We start from the raw sequence: 20144 nt of genomic DNA on the forward strand, positions 1-20144 counted from the left end.
AATTTGGTGTTCAGGTGGAACAGGGTTGCTTACAACTTGAAAACCACGCATTCTTTCTAAGCCACAAGTAAAGTAAAATCGGTAGTGGGCTATCAAGAAATTTTCAGAAATCCAATGAATAGTGTGTTATATCAAGAAAAGCTACTGTGATATCTCGAATGTCGCGGTACACTTTATGCGACACCTTCAGTTAAACAAGAGATTCAGCTGAGTTCCTGGTTGATATCAGCGTAATTTGCAAACGATTGAGTTTCGCGATTCCAGTTTATTTTTGTATCACACATTCTAGTTCATGATCATTTTATTTTCTGACAATGTGTTCACCGTCCTCCTTTCATCGGTTTGTTGTCATGAACAACATTTTGCCGTTGCTAAGAACATTCTCAATCAACTGGTTGATCGTTGGTCGTTTTAATCTCTATGATAGTTTATAAAATCTCACGCAATGTTGTCTGGACTGTAAAAATCGTTGAAAGCTTCGTCTGGATTTGGATGGGTACATGTGGATTCGGATTATTCCTATCAAGAGGGACTATCCAGATTTCGGCTCAGCCACACATCCTACAAGCTAGTTAATGTCTGGTCCGCAGTTCTCATTAGGCTCGCAAGCTGTACAATCTTTATAAAAACCCTCATACTTCAACTCACTGAAATTTTAGGTCATCTCCAACTTCGGATCTTTTGAGAATTTTAACGACTTTAAGCCTTTTTGAAGTTTTGAAACAAGACATTTTCACCTCCCATGAGGTTGGGTACATATAAGGGGGAGTCTAGTGACTCATACCAAACTCGTCAAAAGAACCATGGTCGTACACGTGTTGGCAGTAGATGCACTGTCTCAAGAATGGCTTCTACTCCTGTAGCTTCCCTTCGTTTTTCTTCCAATTCCCTTTTTCATAGATGCAGCAAATTGCAAAACTGAATTATAGTTTGGACTATACATAACTGGGCCTACAAAACTACACATCTTTGATCTGTAAATATCCCTGCTTTAGCTAGTTTTCAGCTAAATCTGAAGGGATTAGTCACTCCCCGCCTCTGTCACACATCCATGAGTTTGAGTTTTCTTCGTTCATAAGAAGTTAACGGTCCCTGGATTTCTTCGCCTAAGGATTTCATACTTCGCTGTGTCATGATTCACTCGTCCGCGAAAATTATATCAAAACTTCGCTTTACGACTGTGTGGTTTGTAAATTAATAAAATTACATAATTTTCAGCAATGATGGAAAGCAGTACTCAGGCTTTAGGAACCTGCTTTGGCTAAGAACTTTTCATACTCCTTTATATCTCTGTCTGGGACATCTCAGTATTTCGGACACTATATTTTCTAGAAATTATGTACCGTTATTCCGCAGTTTGAAGCAAAATGTCAACAAGAAAAATATAGAATGCGAGTGTTTGAAATTATTGATAAATCACTGGTATGTTTTCGGATTGTACACATGCACTTAGGTGAATCTGGAAAAGGTAGGTTCAAATACTTCCAACCCATCAGGGTTGCAATGTATTCTTTGCGTGTGTACACTTGAGACTTTGAAAACTGTGCATGTTTCCGTAATGCTTGCCTGCAAGTTAGCAATACTGCTTATAACATACTAATCAAACTACAATGAGCCAGTTCTGAATTCTAGGTAGTATGTAATCGTCCTGGATATATTCTTTTTGACAGTAAACATTCCAGACACTGTCATCCTAGACCGATATCCAGCAGACGGAAAGCTATTTTTCTATATCGTATCTGTCCGTCGTAGGGAGTGAGTTATCTTGCAAGATATATGGTTCGTAAAGCACCAGAACCTGAGGATTTTTGGACATTTTCTGCAGGAAATGTCCATTTATCGCCTGCGTTTATTTACACCTAAATGCGGCACCATCTTGTACACAAATTCTTGTTTCACCAATCGGCACCAAAACTGCATCACACTTGTCGGCTTCATTCAGCATAAGGATGACGATATGTGTTGTGCTTTCCAGTGGTATTAACTGCCCATTGGCAGCAGATGAAAGAAGAGTTCGAGCACTGCTAGATGTTCGCACTGAAAGCCTCAATCCCCCTTCTCAGCCTTATATCCTTTTCGACTAGTTTACCGTCGAAACGAAGGCCCCGTTTGATTTGATGGGGACAATTTCACGTTTTTATGTCTTTGCTCATCATGATTCCAAAAACTGTTTACTCAAAATGTAACCCAAAGTGCAGATGAATCTGACGAGCCAACTGTGGTGCAGCGAAAGGGTTCGGCTCCTACACATGAATGCGGTAAACTCATTGTTCTGAACGATATTGGATTACATTACATTACAACCTGGCGGGGAGCGCAAAAGTATCGCTTGTGCGTTGGGTCAAATGCGCATAACTTCTCTCAAAGCCACATCTACGACAGCTTACCCGAGCGCGTAGTTGTACGGAATCTTGAGTCTGATTGCCATTCCAGAGACCTATTTTCTGCAATCTGATTCGCTTGCGTCAACTTTGAGCAGCCATATGCAATATCACCGCAGGACAGATTTCAGACAAATGATCAGACGCCGCGATATACTCTGAAAAGCCAAAGCACAAGGTACTTACGGATGTGCATAATCGCATTCAGTCACGTTGCCGCCCCTCATGCGCGAGTCATCCGCTGTCGCGACAACGACTTGAATCTTTGGTGGGTGCGTTCCAACGAAAAACATCCCGTTTCGGTGGCTGCCAATCCACGGGATGAACAATACTCAGGATCGTGCATTGTGTTTGACCCGTTTGAATCAAAACTAGGTATAACGTTGATTCCAGCTCATCATGAGCAGTCACTATGACAACGCGCAGAGAAGAAAGCGCTACATATTCAAAAATAGAGACAATCAAAATGACCATCTGACCACTCTGGTCTTACAGTATAACTGAAGTATGGTGGAGACATATCGTGAAACTCAGGAGGGTTTCAACAAGCAGCAACACCTCGGCTGCAGGAACAACCTAGACTTTCCACAGGAAGATGGTACATGTGTGTGTACTATATTCTATGCTCTTTTCATGGAGGACTTTTCTCTGAATACAGCAACATAGGATCCTGTTTGCGTAAGAAGTTACGGTATGCGATCTTTCTCACTAGAGAGCGAATGTGCTGCCCGCATTTGTTTGCTTCCTCCATATGTAGTCATCCTGTTTCGTATCACATGCAAGATCTGTGTCGACATCCACTGGTGTCATCCTTTGTCCCCTGTACGGTGGGTTGTGGATTTCCCTTTGCATGTAGCATGGGCTTGGGTTGCAGCCGTGTCCGCCTTACGTGTAAATCTCCACTACTGTCCTGAAAAGTTACACATTTTCACCTGTCGGCAATTTTCTCATTAGCTGCTGCAGTCGCTGCTCTCTCAGCGATCGTCACGATGGTAGAACAAGTGCCAAAGTCAAGTTCAAATGGAGAGAAAACGAAACATGACATCACCGTGGTCACACCACCAATCAGTAGACTCCTGTCTGATAGGTTACATTCTCCGTTAGCACTGGTGTCGACAGACGTGTTGCATGCTGAGCAACTCAATGGTCCGAGTGAGCAAACGGAAAAACTCCAGCATTCCTCCAAAGATTTGACGAAATCGAATGGCACAGTTCAGTGCAATGGTCAGCACACAGCTGTGGAGAATGGTCACAATGTATCGCAAGACACAAATCAGTCAGTAGCTATATCGAACAATGAAACTGAAGGTTGGTTATAGCATGAACGTTTACTTGGCTGTGGATCTGCATGCGGTTTACCTTCGTGGTCAAGGTATTCTACCGTGTTTCGATAGGCTTCCTTGTTCGTCAATGACATCGTCGTCCTCTGATTTTCTCCTCGTAGGTGCAGAGTCGCCAGTAGGCAATGGAATACACGACTCATCATCACTTTGTCACGGTGAAACGTTTTGCGCGACAGGCCAAAATGTTGAAAATGCATCAAATCCTGACCACGTCGCTTTGCCAGACTCAGAATTCATGGAATCTGTTTGGCAGCTGCGCGAAGATAAGCCCCGAGGTGATTACCCTTTTCGCTTGCGAAATGGAAAAAAGCATGTGCATGTCTGTTTCAGCCATCCGAAGTGAATCTCAACCCTGGTGACTCATTTACTATTTGTACTGTTCACAGCCTATCATCACTGTGGAACAGGGCCCAAAAGTCCTCCAACTGGGATCGAATCACCGGAACTTACCGTACTTCCTGATCAGTCACATGCAACTGATCCAAATGTTTGTAATGAAACTCAAGTAAACGGAAAACCACTTGAAGTAAAAGACCACACAGGGAAGACGGAATTTGAAACGAAAGGTGATTTAGGTGTCGCATGTTTTCTGGATATCCGAATATTATTCATCTGCATGAGCTGCTGACATCATCGCTTGAACGCAGCCTAATAAATGCGTTGTTTTTGGCTCTTTTATTCCCTGTATTCTACATTTTTCAGAATTTAACCCGGAATTCGCCTATGCGACCGGAAGGGGTGTGAGACCACGTGGAATCCGTGCACAGGACAAAGTAGAATTTCAAATACATACTGAACGATGTGGTAACCAAGCTTCACTTCTGGCCACCTTGATTCGCCAAAGTAAGTGTTTTCTGTTCCCCTGTGGAAAGAACAGGCAAATTAGTTTTTCTTCACTGTCTACAATGAAATGCTTTTAGTATGGAGTCACTCAAAACTCCAGATCACTCTGTTTTCCATGTGACCTGCGTTGCACTCGAAGGTCACGGTTGTGCTACCGAACCAGTTATTGTGGTAATTTTCATATCCCTAGACTTGAAATTTCTCAGACGTTTTAAGGTATTTACATAGTGTCACACTGAGCGCGAAGGATCTGCTGATACCAGTAGCGTGGATAAATGTGCAACGAGTAAGATCGTCTTCGGTGTCTTCCTAGAAGTTTACAGTGGCCTGTGTAATAATGGACAAGTTTTTATGCCAAACGAATCAATTGTCAAATGAATATAAGTGTAAAACTTACTGACTTTAACGACCGGACGTTTGACGGAGAAAGTTTTCCGGGGAGCAGTCGCGATCGCTTTGGTAAGCTTGTGGTACTGTGCACAAAGATATGTTCATCCCAGTCTGGTCACACTAGTAGTCTAGTTTTTTTCGGATCTCGTTAAAACTACACACTGGTAGGGTACCACAAATAAATGATTGTTTATGAATAACTGTGATGTATCAAGGGGAGCTTACGTTTACCAGGTGAAATTATGATTCCTGATTAAGTGAACGAAAGCGAGAGGCTTATGGTCTCTGTAGCAGTGACAACCACTTTGCTGGTACATGACTTGTTGAATTTGCCATCTCTGGTTTTGCGATATTAACTTCGAAAGCCTTTCATAGACCATACGGGCTCGAGATGTTTGTTCAAATACTGAGAAATCAGGCAATGCACTTTGATTCACGGGTCACAAGCCCTATCCACGTTTTGGCAATTTGTAAGGTCTTATGTTTCTCAGCATTGACCTCTATCATTGACTACCGTTTTCATTATATTTAAAAAATCTAAGTTGTCCTACCAAAAAGCTTAAATCTCAAAGTGTAGTCAGTTTACAGTTGTCAGCTATACCAACAAGAGCAATAATATTCTCTTAGTTGGGTCAACCCACTGATTTTTTGTGATAAAATTGGAGGATGACATGTACCCGACTATAGGTCCACAGACAATATGCCGTCGAACATTTTGTATTCCGAACTGAAGGTTAGATTAAATGTGAGCACAATGGCCGCAAATATACCCGTTCGACTTCCTGGCCCCCACTGTGCGTCATCGAATTAAAATTTAATAGAGTTGCCTATTTGAAAATGGACGAAAACCCTCGTTTTGTGACGATTGGGTTGCTCCGTCATTTTTAATGATCATGATAATTGGTTGGCTTTCATTAACTGAACACGATATTGTGGTGTACCACATTCCCCTAAGAACACAAGGTTCTTATATCGTAAGACGTTCGTCATCACATTACTTCAGTGCACGTTTACGTCCATTTGAATACTACTCCATTTGCCGCGACTGACAACTGTAATAAGCCAAAGGAAACATTGCCATCGGCAAACTTACTCACTACAGGCCCTTTCACATTATGATTAGTAAAAGGATTATGATCAGTAATGTGAACTGGTAGCAATTCGTTCCACTACCCTCCTTCTCGTCTGTTTCCCCTCAGATGGAATCCTCCTCAGAGCAGACCACTTTTTAGCTGGTCCCAGAATAGGCCACTTTTGCTCCGTCCTTCCGATTGATTTTTCCTGAGCTACAGTGTGACATGAACGTTGTGACTCCTGGTGGGACACATCTTGCTCCATAAGGATGCATTTTCTTGAAATCTCTAACACTTAACCCCTTTAATATCGGCCCTTACAGTTTGAATGTTGAAGATTCCATTATATATGTGAAATGTTTGTCTAAGTGTGGATTTTTATCTCCCCTGATCAATTTGTTCGATTGCACAGCCAAGCGGCGTGTTTCCGCCCTCATTGTTTCCGAAACTGAGACGACTATCTTGTAATTCTCGTAAATTTAAATCTGCGCAATGTTGAGCAGATTCTATCGGTCATACGCTGCCGTGCATAATGTGATTCGGGTCGATCAATATTCAGTCGCCATTGATTTTTTGGCAAAGCACACCCACGGACTTCTCTGTTCACGCAAATGTGATCACAGCTGGGCACGATTGTTAGTTATGCGCAAAAAAGAACAGTTCCTTCATCGCCTAAACCGGTCTGTGAGGAAACGTTTGGCTGAGTGGGTGTTATGCTCCAAACTGAAGATCGTCTATCCGTTATAGTTAGAGGGAATGTGAGTATGTGTGAGGGTGTTCCTCATATGACATAAGTTAACTGTAGCGCAAATGTTTTAGCACACTCAAATTACCGTTTTTAGTACTAATGGGCGTATCATTCCAGTTTGTCGGATATTGTTTACTATTCAGATGGAGAAACCGAGCAAGTTGCTGTGGAACAATTAGACAAGGACACATGGAACTGCAGTTACATTCCTCGTCGTCCTGGAAAATATTGTCTGCGTGTGCTCTATGGCGGAGTCGATATTCAAAATAGTCCATTTGAGGTAAGTAATCATCTGAACACACAACGGAGACGTTCAACATTTTTGGTTTCGTTTCCAGAAACTTACAAGCATTTTGTCTTTTTAGATCATTGTGGGTCCACACAAAACTTCCGCCATCAAGGCCACCGGTCCCGGTCTGGTCGCCGGTGTAGTCAATCACCCGATAATTTTTTCAGTTTCTTGCCGCGAACAAAGTAGCAAGATAGGTAAGTATGTACTCATAATTTGTCTGCTTTTCGGCCAAGTGATCTCTGGAGTAGATTGCCTAAATGAACTAAGTGCGTGTTCTCGAAGAACAGTCAATAACATTAACACCGGCTCACTTCCAGTTGTAACATCCTTTTGATGCACAGTTGTCGCGCCACTCGAAGGACCCACGAGATCTGAGATATTGCCAGGTTGTCCAAGCTTAGACAGGAGCAGTCGAGATGCCAAAGTTGGGTTCGTAAGACGGATTCCGGTCAGTAAGCCGACGCTTCAACCACTGAGCTACCCCGAGCTACCAACTTATTTCACAAATGAATGTACATCGTAAAAGTCTATGAATGTCTCTATATAACACATCTCGTAAGGTTGGTAAGCAAGTCCGTATTTATAGTCACACAAGTAGAAATTCTTTTAGTTGCTCAGCCTACCGAGCAGTAAACCAGTGGATGAAGTTCAGGTGCTATTCCTGAGTGCAGTCATTTCTTGAATATAATTAGGCTGTTCCTGGAGAGCACTACGAAGTTTTCTCGTCTCTTGACTATCAACAGGCGTATGTTACTGAAAATTCGCCAAAACTGGTTCATGAGAACACAAAAAATGACGATTTTAATAGCAAACTCTTGGGTGTTGAGCGACTGAACTGGAACTCATCTGAAACTCTAGATTTTGGTATTCTTCCTTATTTTAAACCTAATCAGGTACGTTGCATCTTCCCTGTTACTATGCCTGATGAGGCTCACAGCCTCTCCGAGTGAGTGAGTTAGCCAGCTTGGAAACGTCGTTTGCGAAATATTACCATTAAGTGTACCTAAGCATTATTTGCGTGGTCTGCTGTTAGCATCTTAACTGCAAATGTAATGTGCATTTTTCGTGTTACCTCAGTGACGATGTGTATAATCGCTCATTAACTATTTATTTGACTCCCCGTTGTGCCAACGAGTTGTTCCTTTTCTCATTCCTTCCGTTTGGTTTCAATAACCCGAGATTTAAATTTTTCGATAGCTATCAGCTTCACGATATCTGATGAATGGTGACTATATCCAACATCCTGCACGCTCCCTTCAACTGTTTTACGTTTTGTTTCAGGATTCTCCATCGAAGGTCCAAGTGAGGCACGTATGGATTGTTTCAATCACGGTGACGGAACAGCTCGTGTCACTTACTGGGTTACTCAACCGGGAGAGTACGCCGTGCATATTTTATACGAAGACGAGGATATACCGGGCTCACCATACATGCCCAATATACTGCCTGATTCGAGCGATGTGTTTGCTGATCGGGTCAGTGCATACCATAACTATATACATACTTTTTCTGTGTTTAGAGAGATAATGTAGATGACAAACATCTGTACTCCGCGTAATTACTCATACCAAGGAGTATTTTACGCCTAAAGGTCATATACAGAAGAAGTGGTAAGCCGTCCTGGTGTAAAACATGGAAATGACATTACTTCTGTAGATCGTCACGCTGTTGATCACACTGTCTACACTGAGTAGCTTTTCGCTACACCAAAGTGTAATAATTATCCGAATAACAAACAATCCGGTTACGAAGTGAAGTACCTAAGTTTCTTATAGTTTGGTTGGTAGCATATTCTTGATGATAAAACGAGCCATTTGAAATCTATGCCTGAAACCTACCTTGCCGCCCTCGCTGTAGATCTACATTCACTCAAGTTAAATTCGACCGTGCTCCCCTTTGTTGTGACACATGGCAGTTAAGCGCCAGCATGTATCAATGGTGTATTAAAATCAGTAATGTTGGTGATAGTCACTTGCGCGTGCAGTCAGATGGATCTCCGGGTTTGTCAATCTCTTGTTCCATTTACGATGCCCATAAAATCGCCTATTCTGTCAAAGGAATGCCAAATTTTTGTGTACGCGCAAATTCCATTCTTATGAACAACAATTGTACCGCATTATCCCTAGGTCCGCGTATATGGCCCAGTGATTGAAATGGCGAAAACGAAATTCGCACTTGGCAAACCAGTTGAAATGTACATAGATGGTCTGAAAGAGGCGTTGTCCACTGTCGCGCAGAGAACATTGGCAGATCAGAAGTTGGATTCTGTTCTACATATTGAATGTCATGACGCGCTCGGAACTTCTGTGCCAGTGCGTTATGTGCGCCGAGCTGATGGCTCAATTGTCTACTCATTTACTCCAACAACACCTGGAACATACACCATTTTCGCTACGGTCCTTAATATCCCACTTAAGGGATCGCCGTACAGGGTAAGTATGTCATACTCAGTGTTTCTTATTCAGCGTACTTTCTCTACGTAGTATCGGGCGTTTTTGACTATGTTATCACAGTCGTTCATTGCCTGTTCTCGTCCAATCACTTTGCTTACTGGCTGTTCAAAGTTTTATTTTCGGAGACTATGCTGGGAAAATCAACATATGTCTTCAGAAGTTTACAGTCAATTTCGAACATGTAGCTTCGAATTAACTGTGACCTTCAAATTCAGGTGTTTGGGATTAGGAGTTCACTTGTCATATCCTTTTTCAGTCTTCTTTTCATGAGGTTCATGCAGTGTGTCATCTAGTGGGTATTTTGTGTGGTTATTTTGCTTAACACGGCTTTGTCGGGCTATTAGACTACTTCAGTGAGAGACTCGTCCATACACGATTCACGCAAATTGAAGTAAACAATGGAGAAGAAAGTTTCGTATCCAAGCGGTTAGTGAAGTGTGCACTCGTCAGCTACATTCTGCAATTCAGCAAAATTTTTCTATTAAGATAACAGCTAATCCATTTATATCGTTTGATCCCTTTGTGTGCAGGTGAACGTTGCCCCCGAAGTTCGTCCGGAAAATGTTAAGATATGGGGACCTGGGCTAAAAGAGTGTGTCCAAAACGAACCATCATGGTTTCTTCTCAATCCCATTGAGGCATTTCCCGGCGTTGATACTACTGACGCTCTTCAGTCTNAGTCTAATCCGTCACCGTTCATGCTACAGATAACTTTGGCCGACCTGTGCAAGTCGACCTATCCAGGCAGGCTGACGGCGTATATCGAATTGAGTACTGCCCTCCACCTAATGTCTCTGATATTTACTTCACTCCAATGTTGGGTTCCATACCAGTTTCGAAAAGCCCCTTGCATGTAATGGTGCGGCCTGCGTTTGATACAAGTTCAATCAGAATCATTGGTTTGGAACAAAGTGAGTTTTCATATGAGAATTTAATACTGATTATAACGGGACAAGATTGCTTTGCCCGAATGAACGACCTGAACCGTGTACCTTGTATGACAACCGTGGCAAACTCTGTGATCCGGGTATTCATCAAACAGCATATTTAGCCTGCGGTACTTCTGTTTTAATTTGTTTACTCGTGTATTTTTAACATGAACGCGATGTGCTGCTGTTGATTAGCCTTTCGATCAGTGCACACCCTTCAGTCGGAGCAATTAATGTATGGCCGCCTGCTTCAGAGAATTAATTGCCATCAATCAAGGCATTGAAGCGTCAATATCTGCGCTAATATGGTTATAAATACCATTGCTGATGGCTCTTTACCCGTTAGTATTGATGAATGGACCTTAACACATCCAAACATGACTATCTGTGAAGGATAAAGGTGACAATTCAATGCAGTGATGATATGCATTACCGCACCCTTTCGCTTATTTAGTAGGTGGCGTTAGGCACCTGCAGTGTGCTGCCCTTGGGAGAACTTCATTGGCTTTCGTGAAGTTTGGTCCATGGAATCCAAGGAACTACTAGCGTTGTTCACTTGGTTTACTGTCGAACTATGTTGAGCAGTATCCTGATGGCTAGGCCCCGTGGTGGAACAAAAGGATGATTATTATGCTCTTTAATTTCGATGTTCCCGGGATCGAAGTAAAATTCACTTGTTGTTGGGGTTTTACATGCAATGCTGTCATTTTATGGCGTCGCCCGGCACCAATACCGCTGATTTTAATGCCGCACTTTTACGCTACATTTCTGCACTACCCCATAGCGGTACCCATCAACACTGAGCAACAGTTTAACGTTTTGACCTGCCGGCCGGCATCTTCTTATGTGGTTTCACTGCTGTCCGTGGAAGATCCACTGGTTTCATTGCCGTGTAAGGTTACTGAAACAACTGACGGGCTACTTGTTACTTTCAAAGCACGAGAAAGCGGAGTTTTCCAGGCATCCATCTTTTCTGGCGGACAAACCATAACCGATCCAGTCACCTTCACTGTGATTAATTCCCAGCGCGTGCACGTGAGTATTTTCGCAAACGACAAAAGTGACATACCCGAAGGGACCAATGGGTTTGATCTTCGTCCTTCAGAGACTGAACTACCCACCACCGTAGGCGTTGTTAGCAAAGAAATTATGAAACCCCGTTTTATAAGTTTCGACTCTAGATATATGAAGGCGTTTTGTCTTACTGAGAGTGATGTTCCTCCTTCTGAGAAAAATTTTGTAGCGGAAGTCTCATGGGACTGCTCTTTGTTGAAAAAAGCAAACTTTAATGATTGTCTTCGTCCGGCTGAGGAGACAAGTGCCAGCATATGTAATACCCACACCTCCCCGGACCAGTGTACTAAATCGAATGAGCCACCTTCTAATGCTTCTGGTGAATCATCATTGGACGGCTTCGCAGTTATGGCATCGCTAACGAAACCAGGTAAAGATGATCCCCCGGTCCGAAAACTGTTTAACGTTAGAATAACAGGGAGAAGTGAAACAGACTGTCAAGATGAATCCTTATTTTCGGAGAACGTGGACATACACCAAATAATGACCTACACAGTCCTCACGGACCCCGTGATGCAGCAGCTGGAACATCAGTCTTCAACTACTCAACTGATAGACGGATCAGCATTAGCGAAAGGCGAATCCGACGACACAACAGGGAGTGACGGGAGTAGTTCCAACTTTGGCCGTTATCCACCACGCCCATTCATTACAGACATTGAGAAGGTATACTGTCCTAAGTGCGCATGACACATGAATGGTCTGCATGTCGTTTTATGAATCTTTCTATTCGTATATTTTGGCTCCTGCATGCAGACTTGTTAAGTGTGGTTTTCATGAGGATACTGAATCTCCCTTTTCATATGGATAGTGGCATAAGACGTGCCGGAACAACACCACAAAATATTTGCCGTTTTTGGGATAACATTAAGCCTTTAGGTTGAAGAAATCTAACTTTCACATGACTACCTGACACTAACTGACGCTAAAATTGTCAAGAAACTATGATATTTCCACAAATTTGGGATAAATGCTCGATGATGGATTTTTGAGGCTCAACGTGAATCTTACCTCTGAAGCACATAATGATTGTGAACATCATTTACCATCGACCTACTGTGGAATGATTTTCAGTTCACAGTAGTGCAATGACAAATAAGTTATTGAAGCAGGGATTTGGTTGCCATACGTAATTTCAACTCTGCCGTCTCATCGCTACACTAAAATCCATGGATATTTATATTTGGTGATTGCTTCTTTCATGCAATGCCTGCTTAAGATATATATATATATATATATATAGTGAAATTGGTTCTTCTGACCACATCCGTTTACTCTTAGCGTTTGTAGGTCAGATTTATTTGGACTCTTAACTTACTTTTCACTATATGAACTACGTATCATCGATCCGGTCATGACTCGTGAAGATTTAAAATGCTTCAGTCCCAAATTTATTGAACTTTGCTGTAACCTGCAAGTCGATACTTGGATAAGTTGTACCACACGTCTTTGTTACGGTGGTAATAACTAACCGAGCCGCATAGAGGAGGATTCTTTATGCGCTCGAACGGCCAAAATCCTATTTCAAAACACTTCGTGCATCCCCCTATCATCAGTTAAACGACACAACCTGATGTTCTGTATGAGTCAGTTCGCATCAGTGTGCATCTTGGGCATCTTCGAGCATCTGAAACGGTGACTGCTGCTAAGCGGTTGCATGTGAAAGGACGCATTGCAGTCCTGTTTCACTTTAGCTTATCGGGCTTTCCATTCTTCACTCAATCACCAGACCGTCCTGGTTGCAAAGAGCAGCTGGCCACAGTGTCTTCCAGACCACCCAGCTTCTACTGTGACGGCAGCTGGCTCTGGTCTTGAAAGAGCTGTAGCCACTCAAATCTCCGTATTCACCATCGATAGCCGTAGCGCCCCACCAGCCCCTCTTGGTGTGACGGTGACTGGTCCCAGCGAGGCGAAAATCATCTGTATCGACAATGGAGATGGAACATGCGATGTCTCATACAATCCTCCTTTGCCCGGGCGCTACACAATCAGTGTAATCTATAATGGAGAAGCCCACATTTCAGGAAGCCCGTTTTTTGTTCAGGCATACCCAGTTGGTAAAATCGACCTGAGCACAGATGAAATCCGCACACACGGTGTTGGGGTTGAAGCAGACGGTACGTGAGTTTGGGAGCGCATGGTGCTAACAGATAATGCTCATTGTTCATATCGTTCATCATTGTAATCATAATCGAATTCCTGTCGTTTTCTCTTATTAACCCAGGGGTCTACAAAGCTTCTTATGTGAAATTCACTGTGGACGCTTCAGAAATCGATAAGGTTGGTGAAGGTGTGATTTCGGCAATTTTAACCGCACCGGACGGCGAGCGATTAGCTTGTCAAACGACGAACAACAACGACGGAACATACACTTGTAGCTACACCCCTCTGGAGGAAGGTTAGTCGAGCAGAGCTCCAAACAGATCGTTCAGTTGTGTTTCCGGTCTTTTTTCTGGATATATTCCAGTCGGTATGAGCTCACACTTTTCAGGACAGAGTACGTGCTCTTTCAAGTTAGTGAACAATGGTAAAACTTCTCTTTGGGTGCATAGTTCAGTACCTTCATTTTCGCAACGTTAAACAGAGTCCCCAGGAGTCTGAAATATTTTAGCAAAGCCGAGTACGTTGAGAATGACTTCGCGAACAAAAATCTGGTCTAGTTACGGATTGGTCACACAGAAAGCACAGTAGAACTTGGCTGCACCCAACTGTCACATTATTAGCAGAAATAGGGCCCAATGCTTTTACTTACAAGAGGTTGACCAACGTTCGTCAGATTCTTGCATGTTTTGTGAGGCTCCCACCAGTTATCCGGCATTCGTAGGTCCCACAGGCGAACAGTGGCATGGGTCATCCTATCCTTGAAAATCAACTGAATCTTCACTTCTAAATGTAAACAAAGCTTTGTTTTAGTTTAGAGGCTACCTTGAAATTAACTACCTCTCCGACCTGCAAATGTTGTGTATTTAAGAGGTGAAAGGTAGTTTTCATTCAGGTTTATAGGAAAATAAGCTGGAGGCTGTATGCAGGAGTGGTTGCATGCTGACCGTGCGTCAGCCACAGTACTAACGGAATGGATCTTATGAGTTTAGTCACTCACTCATTCTGAATGAAATTGGTATTCATGTTCAGGATTTTCTTAGTCGCAGATCTGCTGGAAGCCACTAACAAGTCTCCATTGACTGTTTCAGTAATACATTACAATTAGAAACGTTCCTGTTGAATGTTTGTCCCACTTTCCCGTGAGTGTGTCCAGGCTATGAGTGCCCGTTTGCGACATCATATTTCGTGAGGTTTTACGAGCCGCTACTGCTTTGCACTCGATTAGATGTTAGATCGCTGAATTTGATGTAGACTTATTTGCGCCTCTTATAGACTCGGTTCTTGTTCATTTGCACATCACTTCCGCCTGCGTGATACACTGTGAGTTGGTAGTAACCAAAGGGGAACTAGTGCTGCTCAGTCACAGTCGATGTCTCCATTTACCTTCGTATTTATTAATGTCGGCAGGGTTTCGGGACCGCGTGGATTATTGAGCAGTAATTTTGTACCCAGCCCATTGAGTGAATTTTTATCACTTCGTATTCGGAGGTTAATGCTGGAACCCTTGCTTTAGGATCTCAGTTGGATTGTAGGTTAAAAGTGTCAATCCAATGCACTTCAATCGATTTATTCTCTACTAGTATGTTCTTATTCATTTTCCTTCAAAACATCACTCTTAGGAACGGAAAATGCTCTTTATGTGTTGCCTCCGTTAGGGGCATTGAGCTTTCACCCCAACGTCATTTCGATGATTATCCAGTCTGCTATTTCACAAAATTCAGCCAATCAAGATGTTCACTTACGCATTCATTACGTGACTAAATAGATTACTGGAGCTTCTGCTACTCGCTAACAAACTACTTTATGTTCCTCTTAAAGGAAACTACTCACAAGGTTGCTGCTGAAAACTCTTCGGCAACCCACGATTTCTCCCTTCTTGGGGCTCATTAGGTATGGCAGATGCAAACGAGAGATTCAGTTGAGTCACACGTGAAAACTAAACTGATTTACAAATGGGTGTATCTGTCAAATTCAGCCCAATTTGGGTTCAAGCAGAACAGAAGGTTGACGGAAATTCGGGGACTGCACCTACCGGATGAGCTTCAAGAAGGGCGAGACCGGCCGTGGGCTGTCGAAGAGTTTTCAGAAACCTTGTGAGTAGTTTCCTTTCTGAAAATATACCGTTATATCTCGAATATCGCCCCAGCCGAAACATGAGGTGGCATGTACGTAGCACACTATCATTTTCACACATCACATAATCGTATCATAAACGAGAGATTCAGTGGAGTCCCTTGTGAGAAACAAATCGATTCGCAAATGGGTGTATTTGTCGATACTTTATGCTATACTTTATGTTATATTTGAGTAGCTATTCTGCCTTGACAGTTACACCGTGAACCGAAAAACTTCCTGGTATAATTCTAACATTAGCAGACTTTCGCAGCTCTTTCGTCACTATTTGTGCAAACAGCCATATACTCGTGTGCTGTTAGTTGACATCTACGTTTGTGGGCTCACTGCAAGAATACTCACGATAACTCATCACTAATGTTCACCCGGATTGTTTTATCCTCTTAGATTATGTAGTGAGGTGAACAAAGGTTAGAGCTTTCATTCGGTTCTAGAAAGACCACTTCATCGAGTTCCGTAGCCGTTTATTTATATTCCACAAATTTGGATCGATTTATTGAGTCCGTGCGATGGGTGTTAAACTTCTAGTCCTAACTTCAATTTTAAATGTTCTCCTTCGAACTATTTCCCAAGTTGATAGGCTCAGAAATACCAAACGAAGCCTAAGCTGACTCAGCTCAAAGTAAAAGTCATCTGTAAAGAACGAAGCGATCAGATTGTGAGTGAACTCGATTTTACAACGACCAGACGGATTCAGTATCAGCTGTATCTTGATTTCCGTTACCATACGTCTGATTTGAAAGTTTTCCTACTCAACGTCTTGGTGAATTCTCTTTATTCATTGCTTCTGCGCCATGAAATTCCCACGGCACCTTTGTTTATCAATATTGAAATAGGTCTTCAACCCCGCTTTGCACAAGTCACTTGTTTTTTTACTTTCTCTGTCCAATCACTGTTATGTGTTTCGATCGCTACAAGCATGCGTGAGTTATTTGAGATGAGGTTGGAAATGTCGTCCACAGTTATGCATTTTAAATGCGACTAATTATGCCAAATTATGGCCAACTGAAGCATTCCCTGATTTTGTCCATTTGGTTTCACTAGGCGATATACAACTAGATGTGTTGCAGCACACGCGCTGTACGCGATTTGGGCGCTTCGCCATCAGCCTCATCTGTGGACAGCAACATAGCCACATTCAGACTTTTGCTTCAATCATTTGCTTCCACTAGATGCTTATAATCATACGAAACGCAAGGTGTGAGTGACTCACTGACCTGTTTCTCCCTCCGTTGTTAAGAAGCATTCGTTTCCAAGAGTACGTTTCCAAACATCTTAGTTGAACTCGTTTGTATGTTTCAGGCGCCCACCAAATTGACGTTAGTTACGAAGGTGTTCAGGTACCAGGAAGCCCGTTTAATATTCGCGTTATTCCTGGATGTGACCCAAACAGGGTAAAAGTTTACGGTAAAGGTTTGGAGAACGGACCACATCTGTGTCCCGGAGAATCCGCCGAATTCACCGTCGACCTTACGGGTGCCGGTCAGGGTGGCTTGGGTTTGGCCGTTGAGGGTCCTAGCGAAGCTCCCATCAGGTGTCGTGACAATCGGGATGGAACGTGCACGGTCTTTTATACACCCAAGGAACCAGGACAATATTCGATTTTTGTGAGATTCAACGATACGAACGTTCCAAGTGAGTCTTCTTAAATCACCTCAGTTCATATTCCGCAAAATATATCCGAGTGATCTGGGACGCAGTAAGCTATATTGCTCACCAAGCCGAAATTTGTGTGGATCATAGAAATCGATACGTGACTGATCTGACTGACATGAACTTAGCTCACGCGTGCCAGGCTCAGCAGAGTAGTTCGCGTTTTCCGGTATGTATATCGGTCACACGCGTGAAGGATGACTAACAAATCATGCAGCACCTCATCTGTTATTTCTCAGAACTTATGCAACTTTTTTCTCATCATTTCTATGGTTGTAAGTTGGCGGGGAAAGTACTGTTTCGTCGGCAATCGTGAAGTGGTATTTGTGTTGCCTCGCCACAGGTCGGCAAGCACCGTCTAAGTCTCAGTGGAGTCACTATCTTGAAATGAATACCCCTAAGATCGCCCTGAATGAATCTGGACCAGCGGAATTTATGTCTAGCTTTCACGCTACTTCAAGTGATTGGGCTGCCTCAGATCATGTTAACCGAACCTCGAGGCTACAAAACCCTTGGGTTGGACATTAGTGTGCGACGCATACTGTGACTGCTGCAGTACGTATCTCACTCGAGTTTGCTTAATAACTTGATAATAATAATAACTTGGTAATAATGACAAATTGATAAATTAGTTAACAAAACGATTACCTTGGATCTAGTTGTAGCCACTTTTAAAAGAAAATGAACTGGGTTATAAATCACATCATCGGAAAACTTTAGATGGGACACCGTGATTTTCAGTGATGTGAAATGTCTAATTTAGAAAACTGATGCACCCCGCCGTTACGCATGAACTAAAAGGCTGTACTTCAGTCTTGGAGCTTAAATTGCTGATGTTTACGTGGGTAGTGAAATTCAATTGGTGATTTTGTAATGGGAACGCATAGCTGCTTTATACACTATGACACTACAAATTCCCGCATCTTCCGCATCAGAGAAACGAGCTAAAATTTATGACGTTTCAACACGATAATGGAGCGCGACACAGCCCACCTCACTAAAATGGTTCTTCGCATCAAGATCCTTAAGTAACCCGATTACGGTTCGACATAAATCCCATTCAAAAAGTCAATGATCCACCAGTGATGGGTTTATACGAGCAGTCACGTCCTTTCTAACTTTATGAACTAAGGACTACCATCAAAACTACCATCCAGAAGCCATGTTTCGGTCCTAACGACCGTTCATTGTTTTATCTTTTGTCTAGAGTACTCCTAACACCATTTCTCAACACGGACACATTCTCACCAAACAGATTTAGACGCTCAATTCAGAGGTTGTATTTTCGCACAGTAGTGGGTTCTCACATTGTCACGTCAACTTTAATTTCCCTACGTATCAGTAAATATTGCTTTCACTCGATGGTCACAGCCTCGGTGTGAATTGTGTATTCACACACAGAACACTGACGAGCGTTTAATACTGGAGCACCTTTTATCTAAGTAACCTTAGACTAACTGGTGTGTGGAACAATCATTTTGACTCACAGGTGCCGGTATACATTGTTGGCTACTAGACCAGCGAACCCATGCGCCGTGAGCAATATCTTTCATTAGCCATTAGAGCCATTGGGCTTATTTAATTCTCTAGTTATGGATGATGACTCCATTGAGCAGGATACATTGTGTTTAATGAGTTCCGTGATTTCTTTCACTTCATGGGTGAACGGAACTGTCTGCAGCTATCCGCGTGATCTTCAGTATACAATGCAAAAGGAAAAATTTATCGCAACCATTAGGAAATATAGATAAATGACTGCCTATGTGAGGCATCTAAGTATTCTGACTACCAAACCATTATATCCACCTCATTTAGTCAGGGAGTGCGCAACGCGCCTGCTCAAATTAGGGACTGCAGTAATATTTGGAACAGTGTATAAGTCCAACGTTGACGAAGAAATGAGCCCCAAAAGATGTGTACGAAAAACCTAGGTTAGTAATAAACATGAGTACAATTCAACTGAATCATAGTACTTCGTGCTTACATCAAAATTTCGTCAGTATGAGCAAGCAAGCGAATTCAAGGACTAGGTAACCACGAATTATAACCATTGAGCTTAACTGCAGAGTACTCTACCGTCAAATAGGGGGAATTTATGCACTGATTACGATAGATTAAGCAGAAAGGGACCACTGATAACGTTTCTGAGCCTTGTTTACCATTGCATACAAGTATGAGTATTTTTGTCCTACCGTTCTTACTCATGAAAACAGTCATTACCAATGCGACAAAAGTTACTTGTCGCATTTTTAATCTAGTTAAAAGGGCTCTGTGAGTAAGTCGGACCTTTAGCCTATAGAGTGAGGCCTTACATATGTGCTTTGCCAATCTCATCTATCATCAGTGAATTGTTACTTCTGATCTTTCTACTGGAGCTAGGAAATGACTTGGAGAAAGCGGTGAGTAAAAACAGGGCGGACGCCCTCCCTCACACTTAATAGCCTTGTTCTTAGGTGTGCCCCACCTTAGGTAGGGCATAATGCAACTACTCAGTGCCACTGCCATTGTTATAAGGAAGTGACAAAGTGTGCGCCTGGGTTCTGATTTCAACAGGAGATACTTCACGAGATCTGGGGAAGAAATACAATGAAATTGCCTCTTTTCCTTCAATAATCCATTCATTTACGTTCTTTAATTTTCAAGTAAAGGCACTAAGTAACCGGAATGAAGTCAGAATCGTTATCATGTAGTTCGGTCAAACCTCTGTGTCATTTCTTAGACGCGGTTGC

At 42.6% G+C, this 20144-nt stretch overlaps 1 protein-coding gene across 1 annotated transcript in view; it reads left to right on the plus strand.

The window, feature by feature from the left end:
* Nucleotides 1–20144, plus strand: part of T265_02321 (hypothetical protein) — a gene marked incomplete at both ends in the record, with an annotated part of 104419 nt that overhangs the window by 46044 nt on the left and 38231 nt on the right. The window contains 12 exons of the mRNA XM_009166535.1: nt 3336–3657; nt 3701–3999; nt 4427–4567; nt 6922–7058; nt 7144–7264; nt 8352–8545; nt 9197–9506; nt 10231–10434; nt 11237–12192; nt 13205–13643; nt 13751–13924; nt 17065–17397. Of these exons, the coding sequence (XP_009164799.1) occupies nt 3336–3657; nt 3701–3999; nt 4427–4567; nt 6922–7058; nt 7144–7264; nt 8352–8545; nt 9197–9506; nt 10231–10434; nt 11237–12192; nt 13205–13643; nt 13751–13924; nt 17065–17397 (3630 nt within the window). The remainder of the gene's footprint in view (nt 1–3335; nt 3658–3700; nt 4000–4426; nt 4568–6921; nt 7059–7143; nt 7265–8351; nt 8546–9196; nt 9507–10230; nt 10435–11236; nt 12193–13204; nt 13644–13750; nt 13925–17064; nt 17398–20144) is intronic.

Source organism: Opisthorchis viverrini, assembly GCF_000715545.1.
Source record: "Opisthorchis viverrini unplaced genomic scaffold opera_v5_28, whole genome shotgun sequence".
Lineage (NCBI taxonomy): Eukaryota > Metazoa > Platyhelminthes > Trematoda > Opisthorchiida > Opisthorchiidae > Opisthorchis > Opisthorchis viverrini.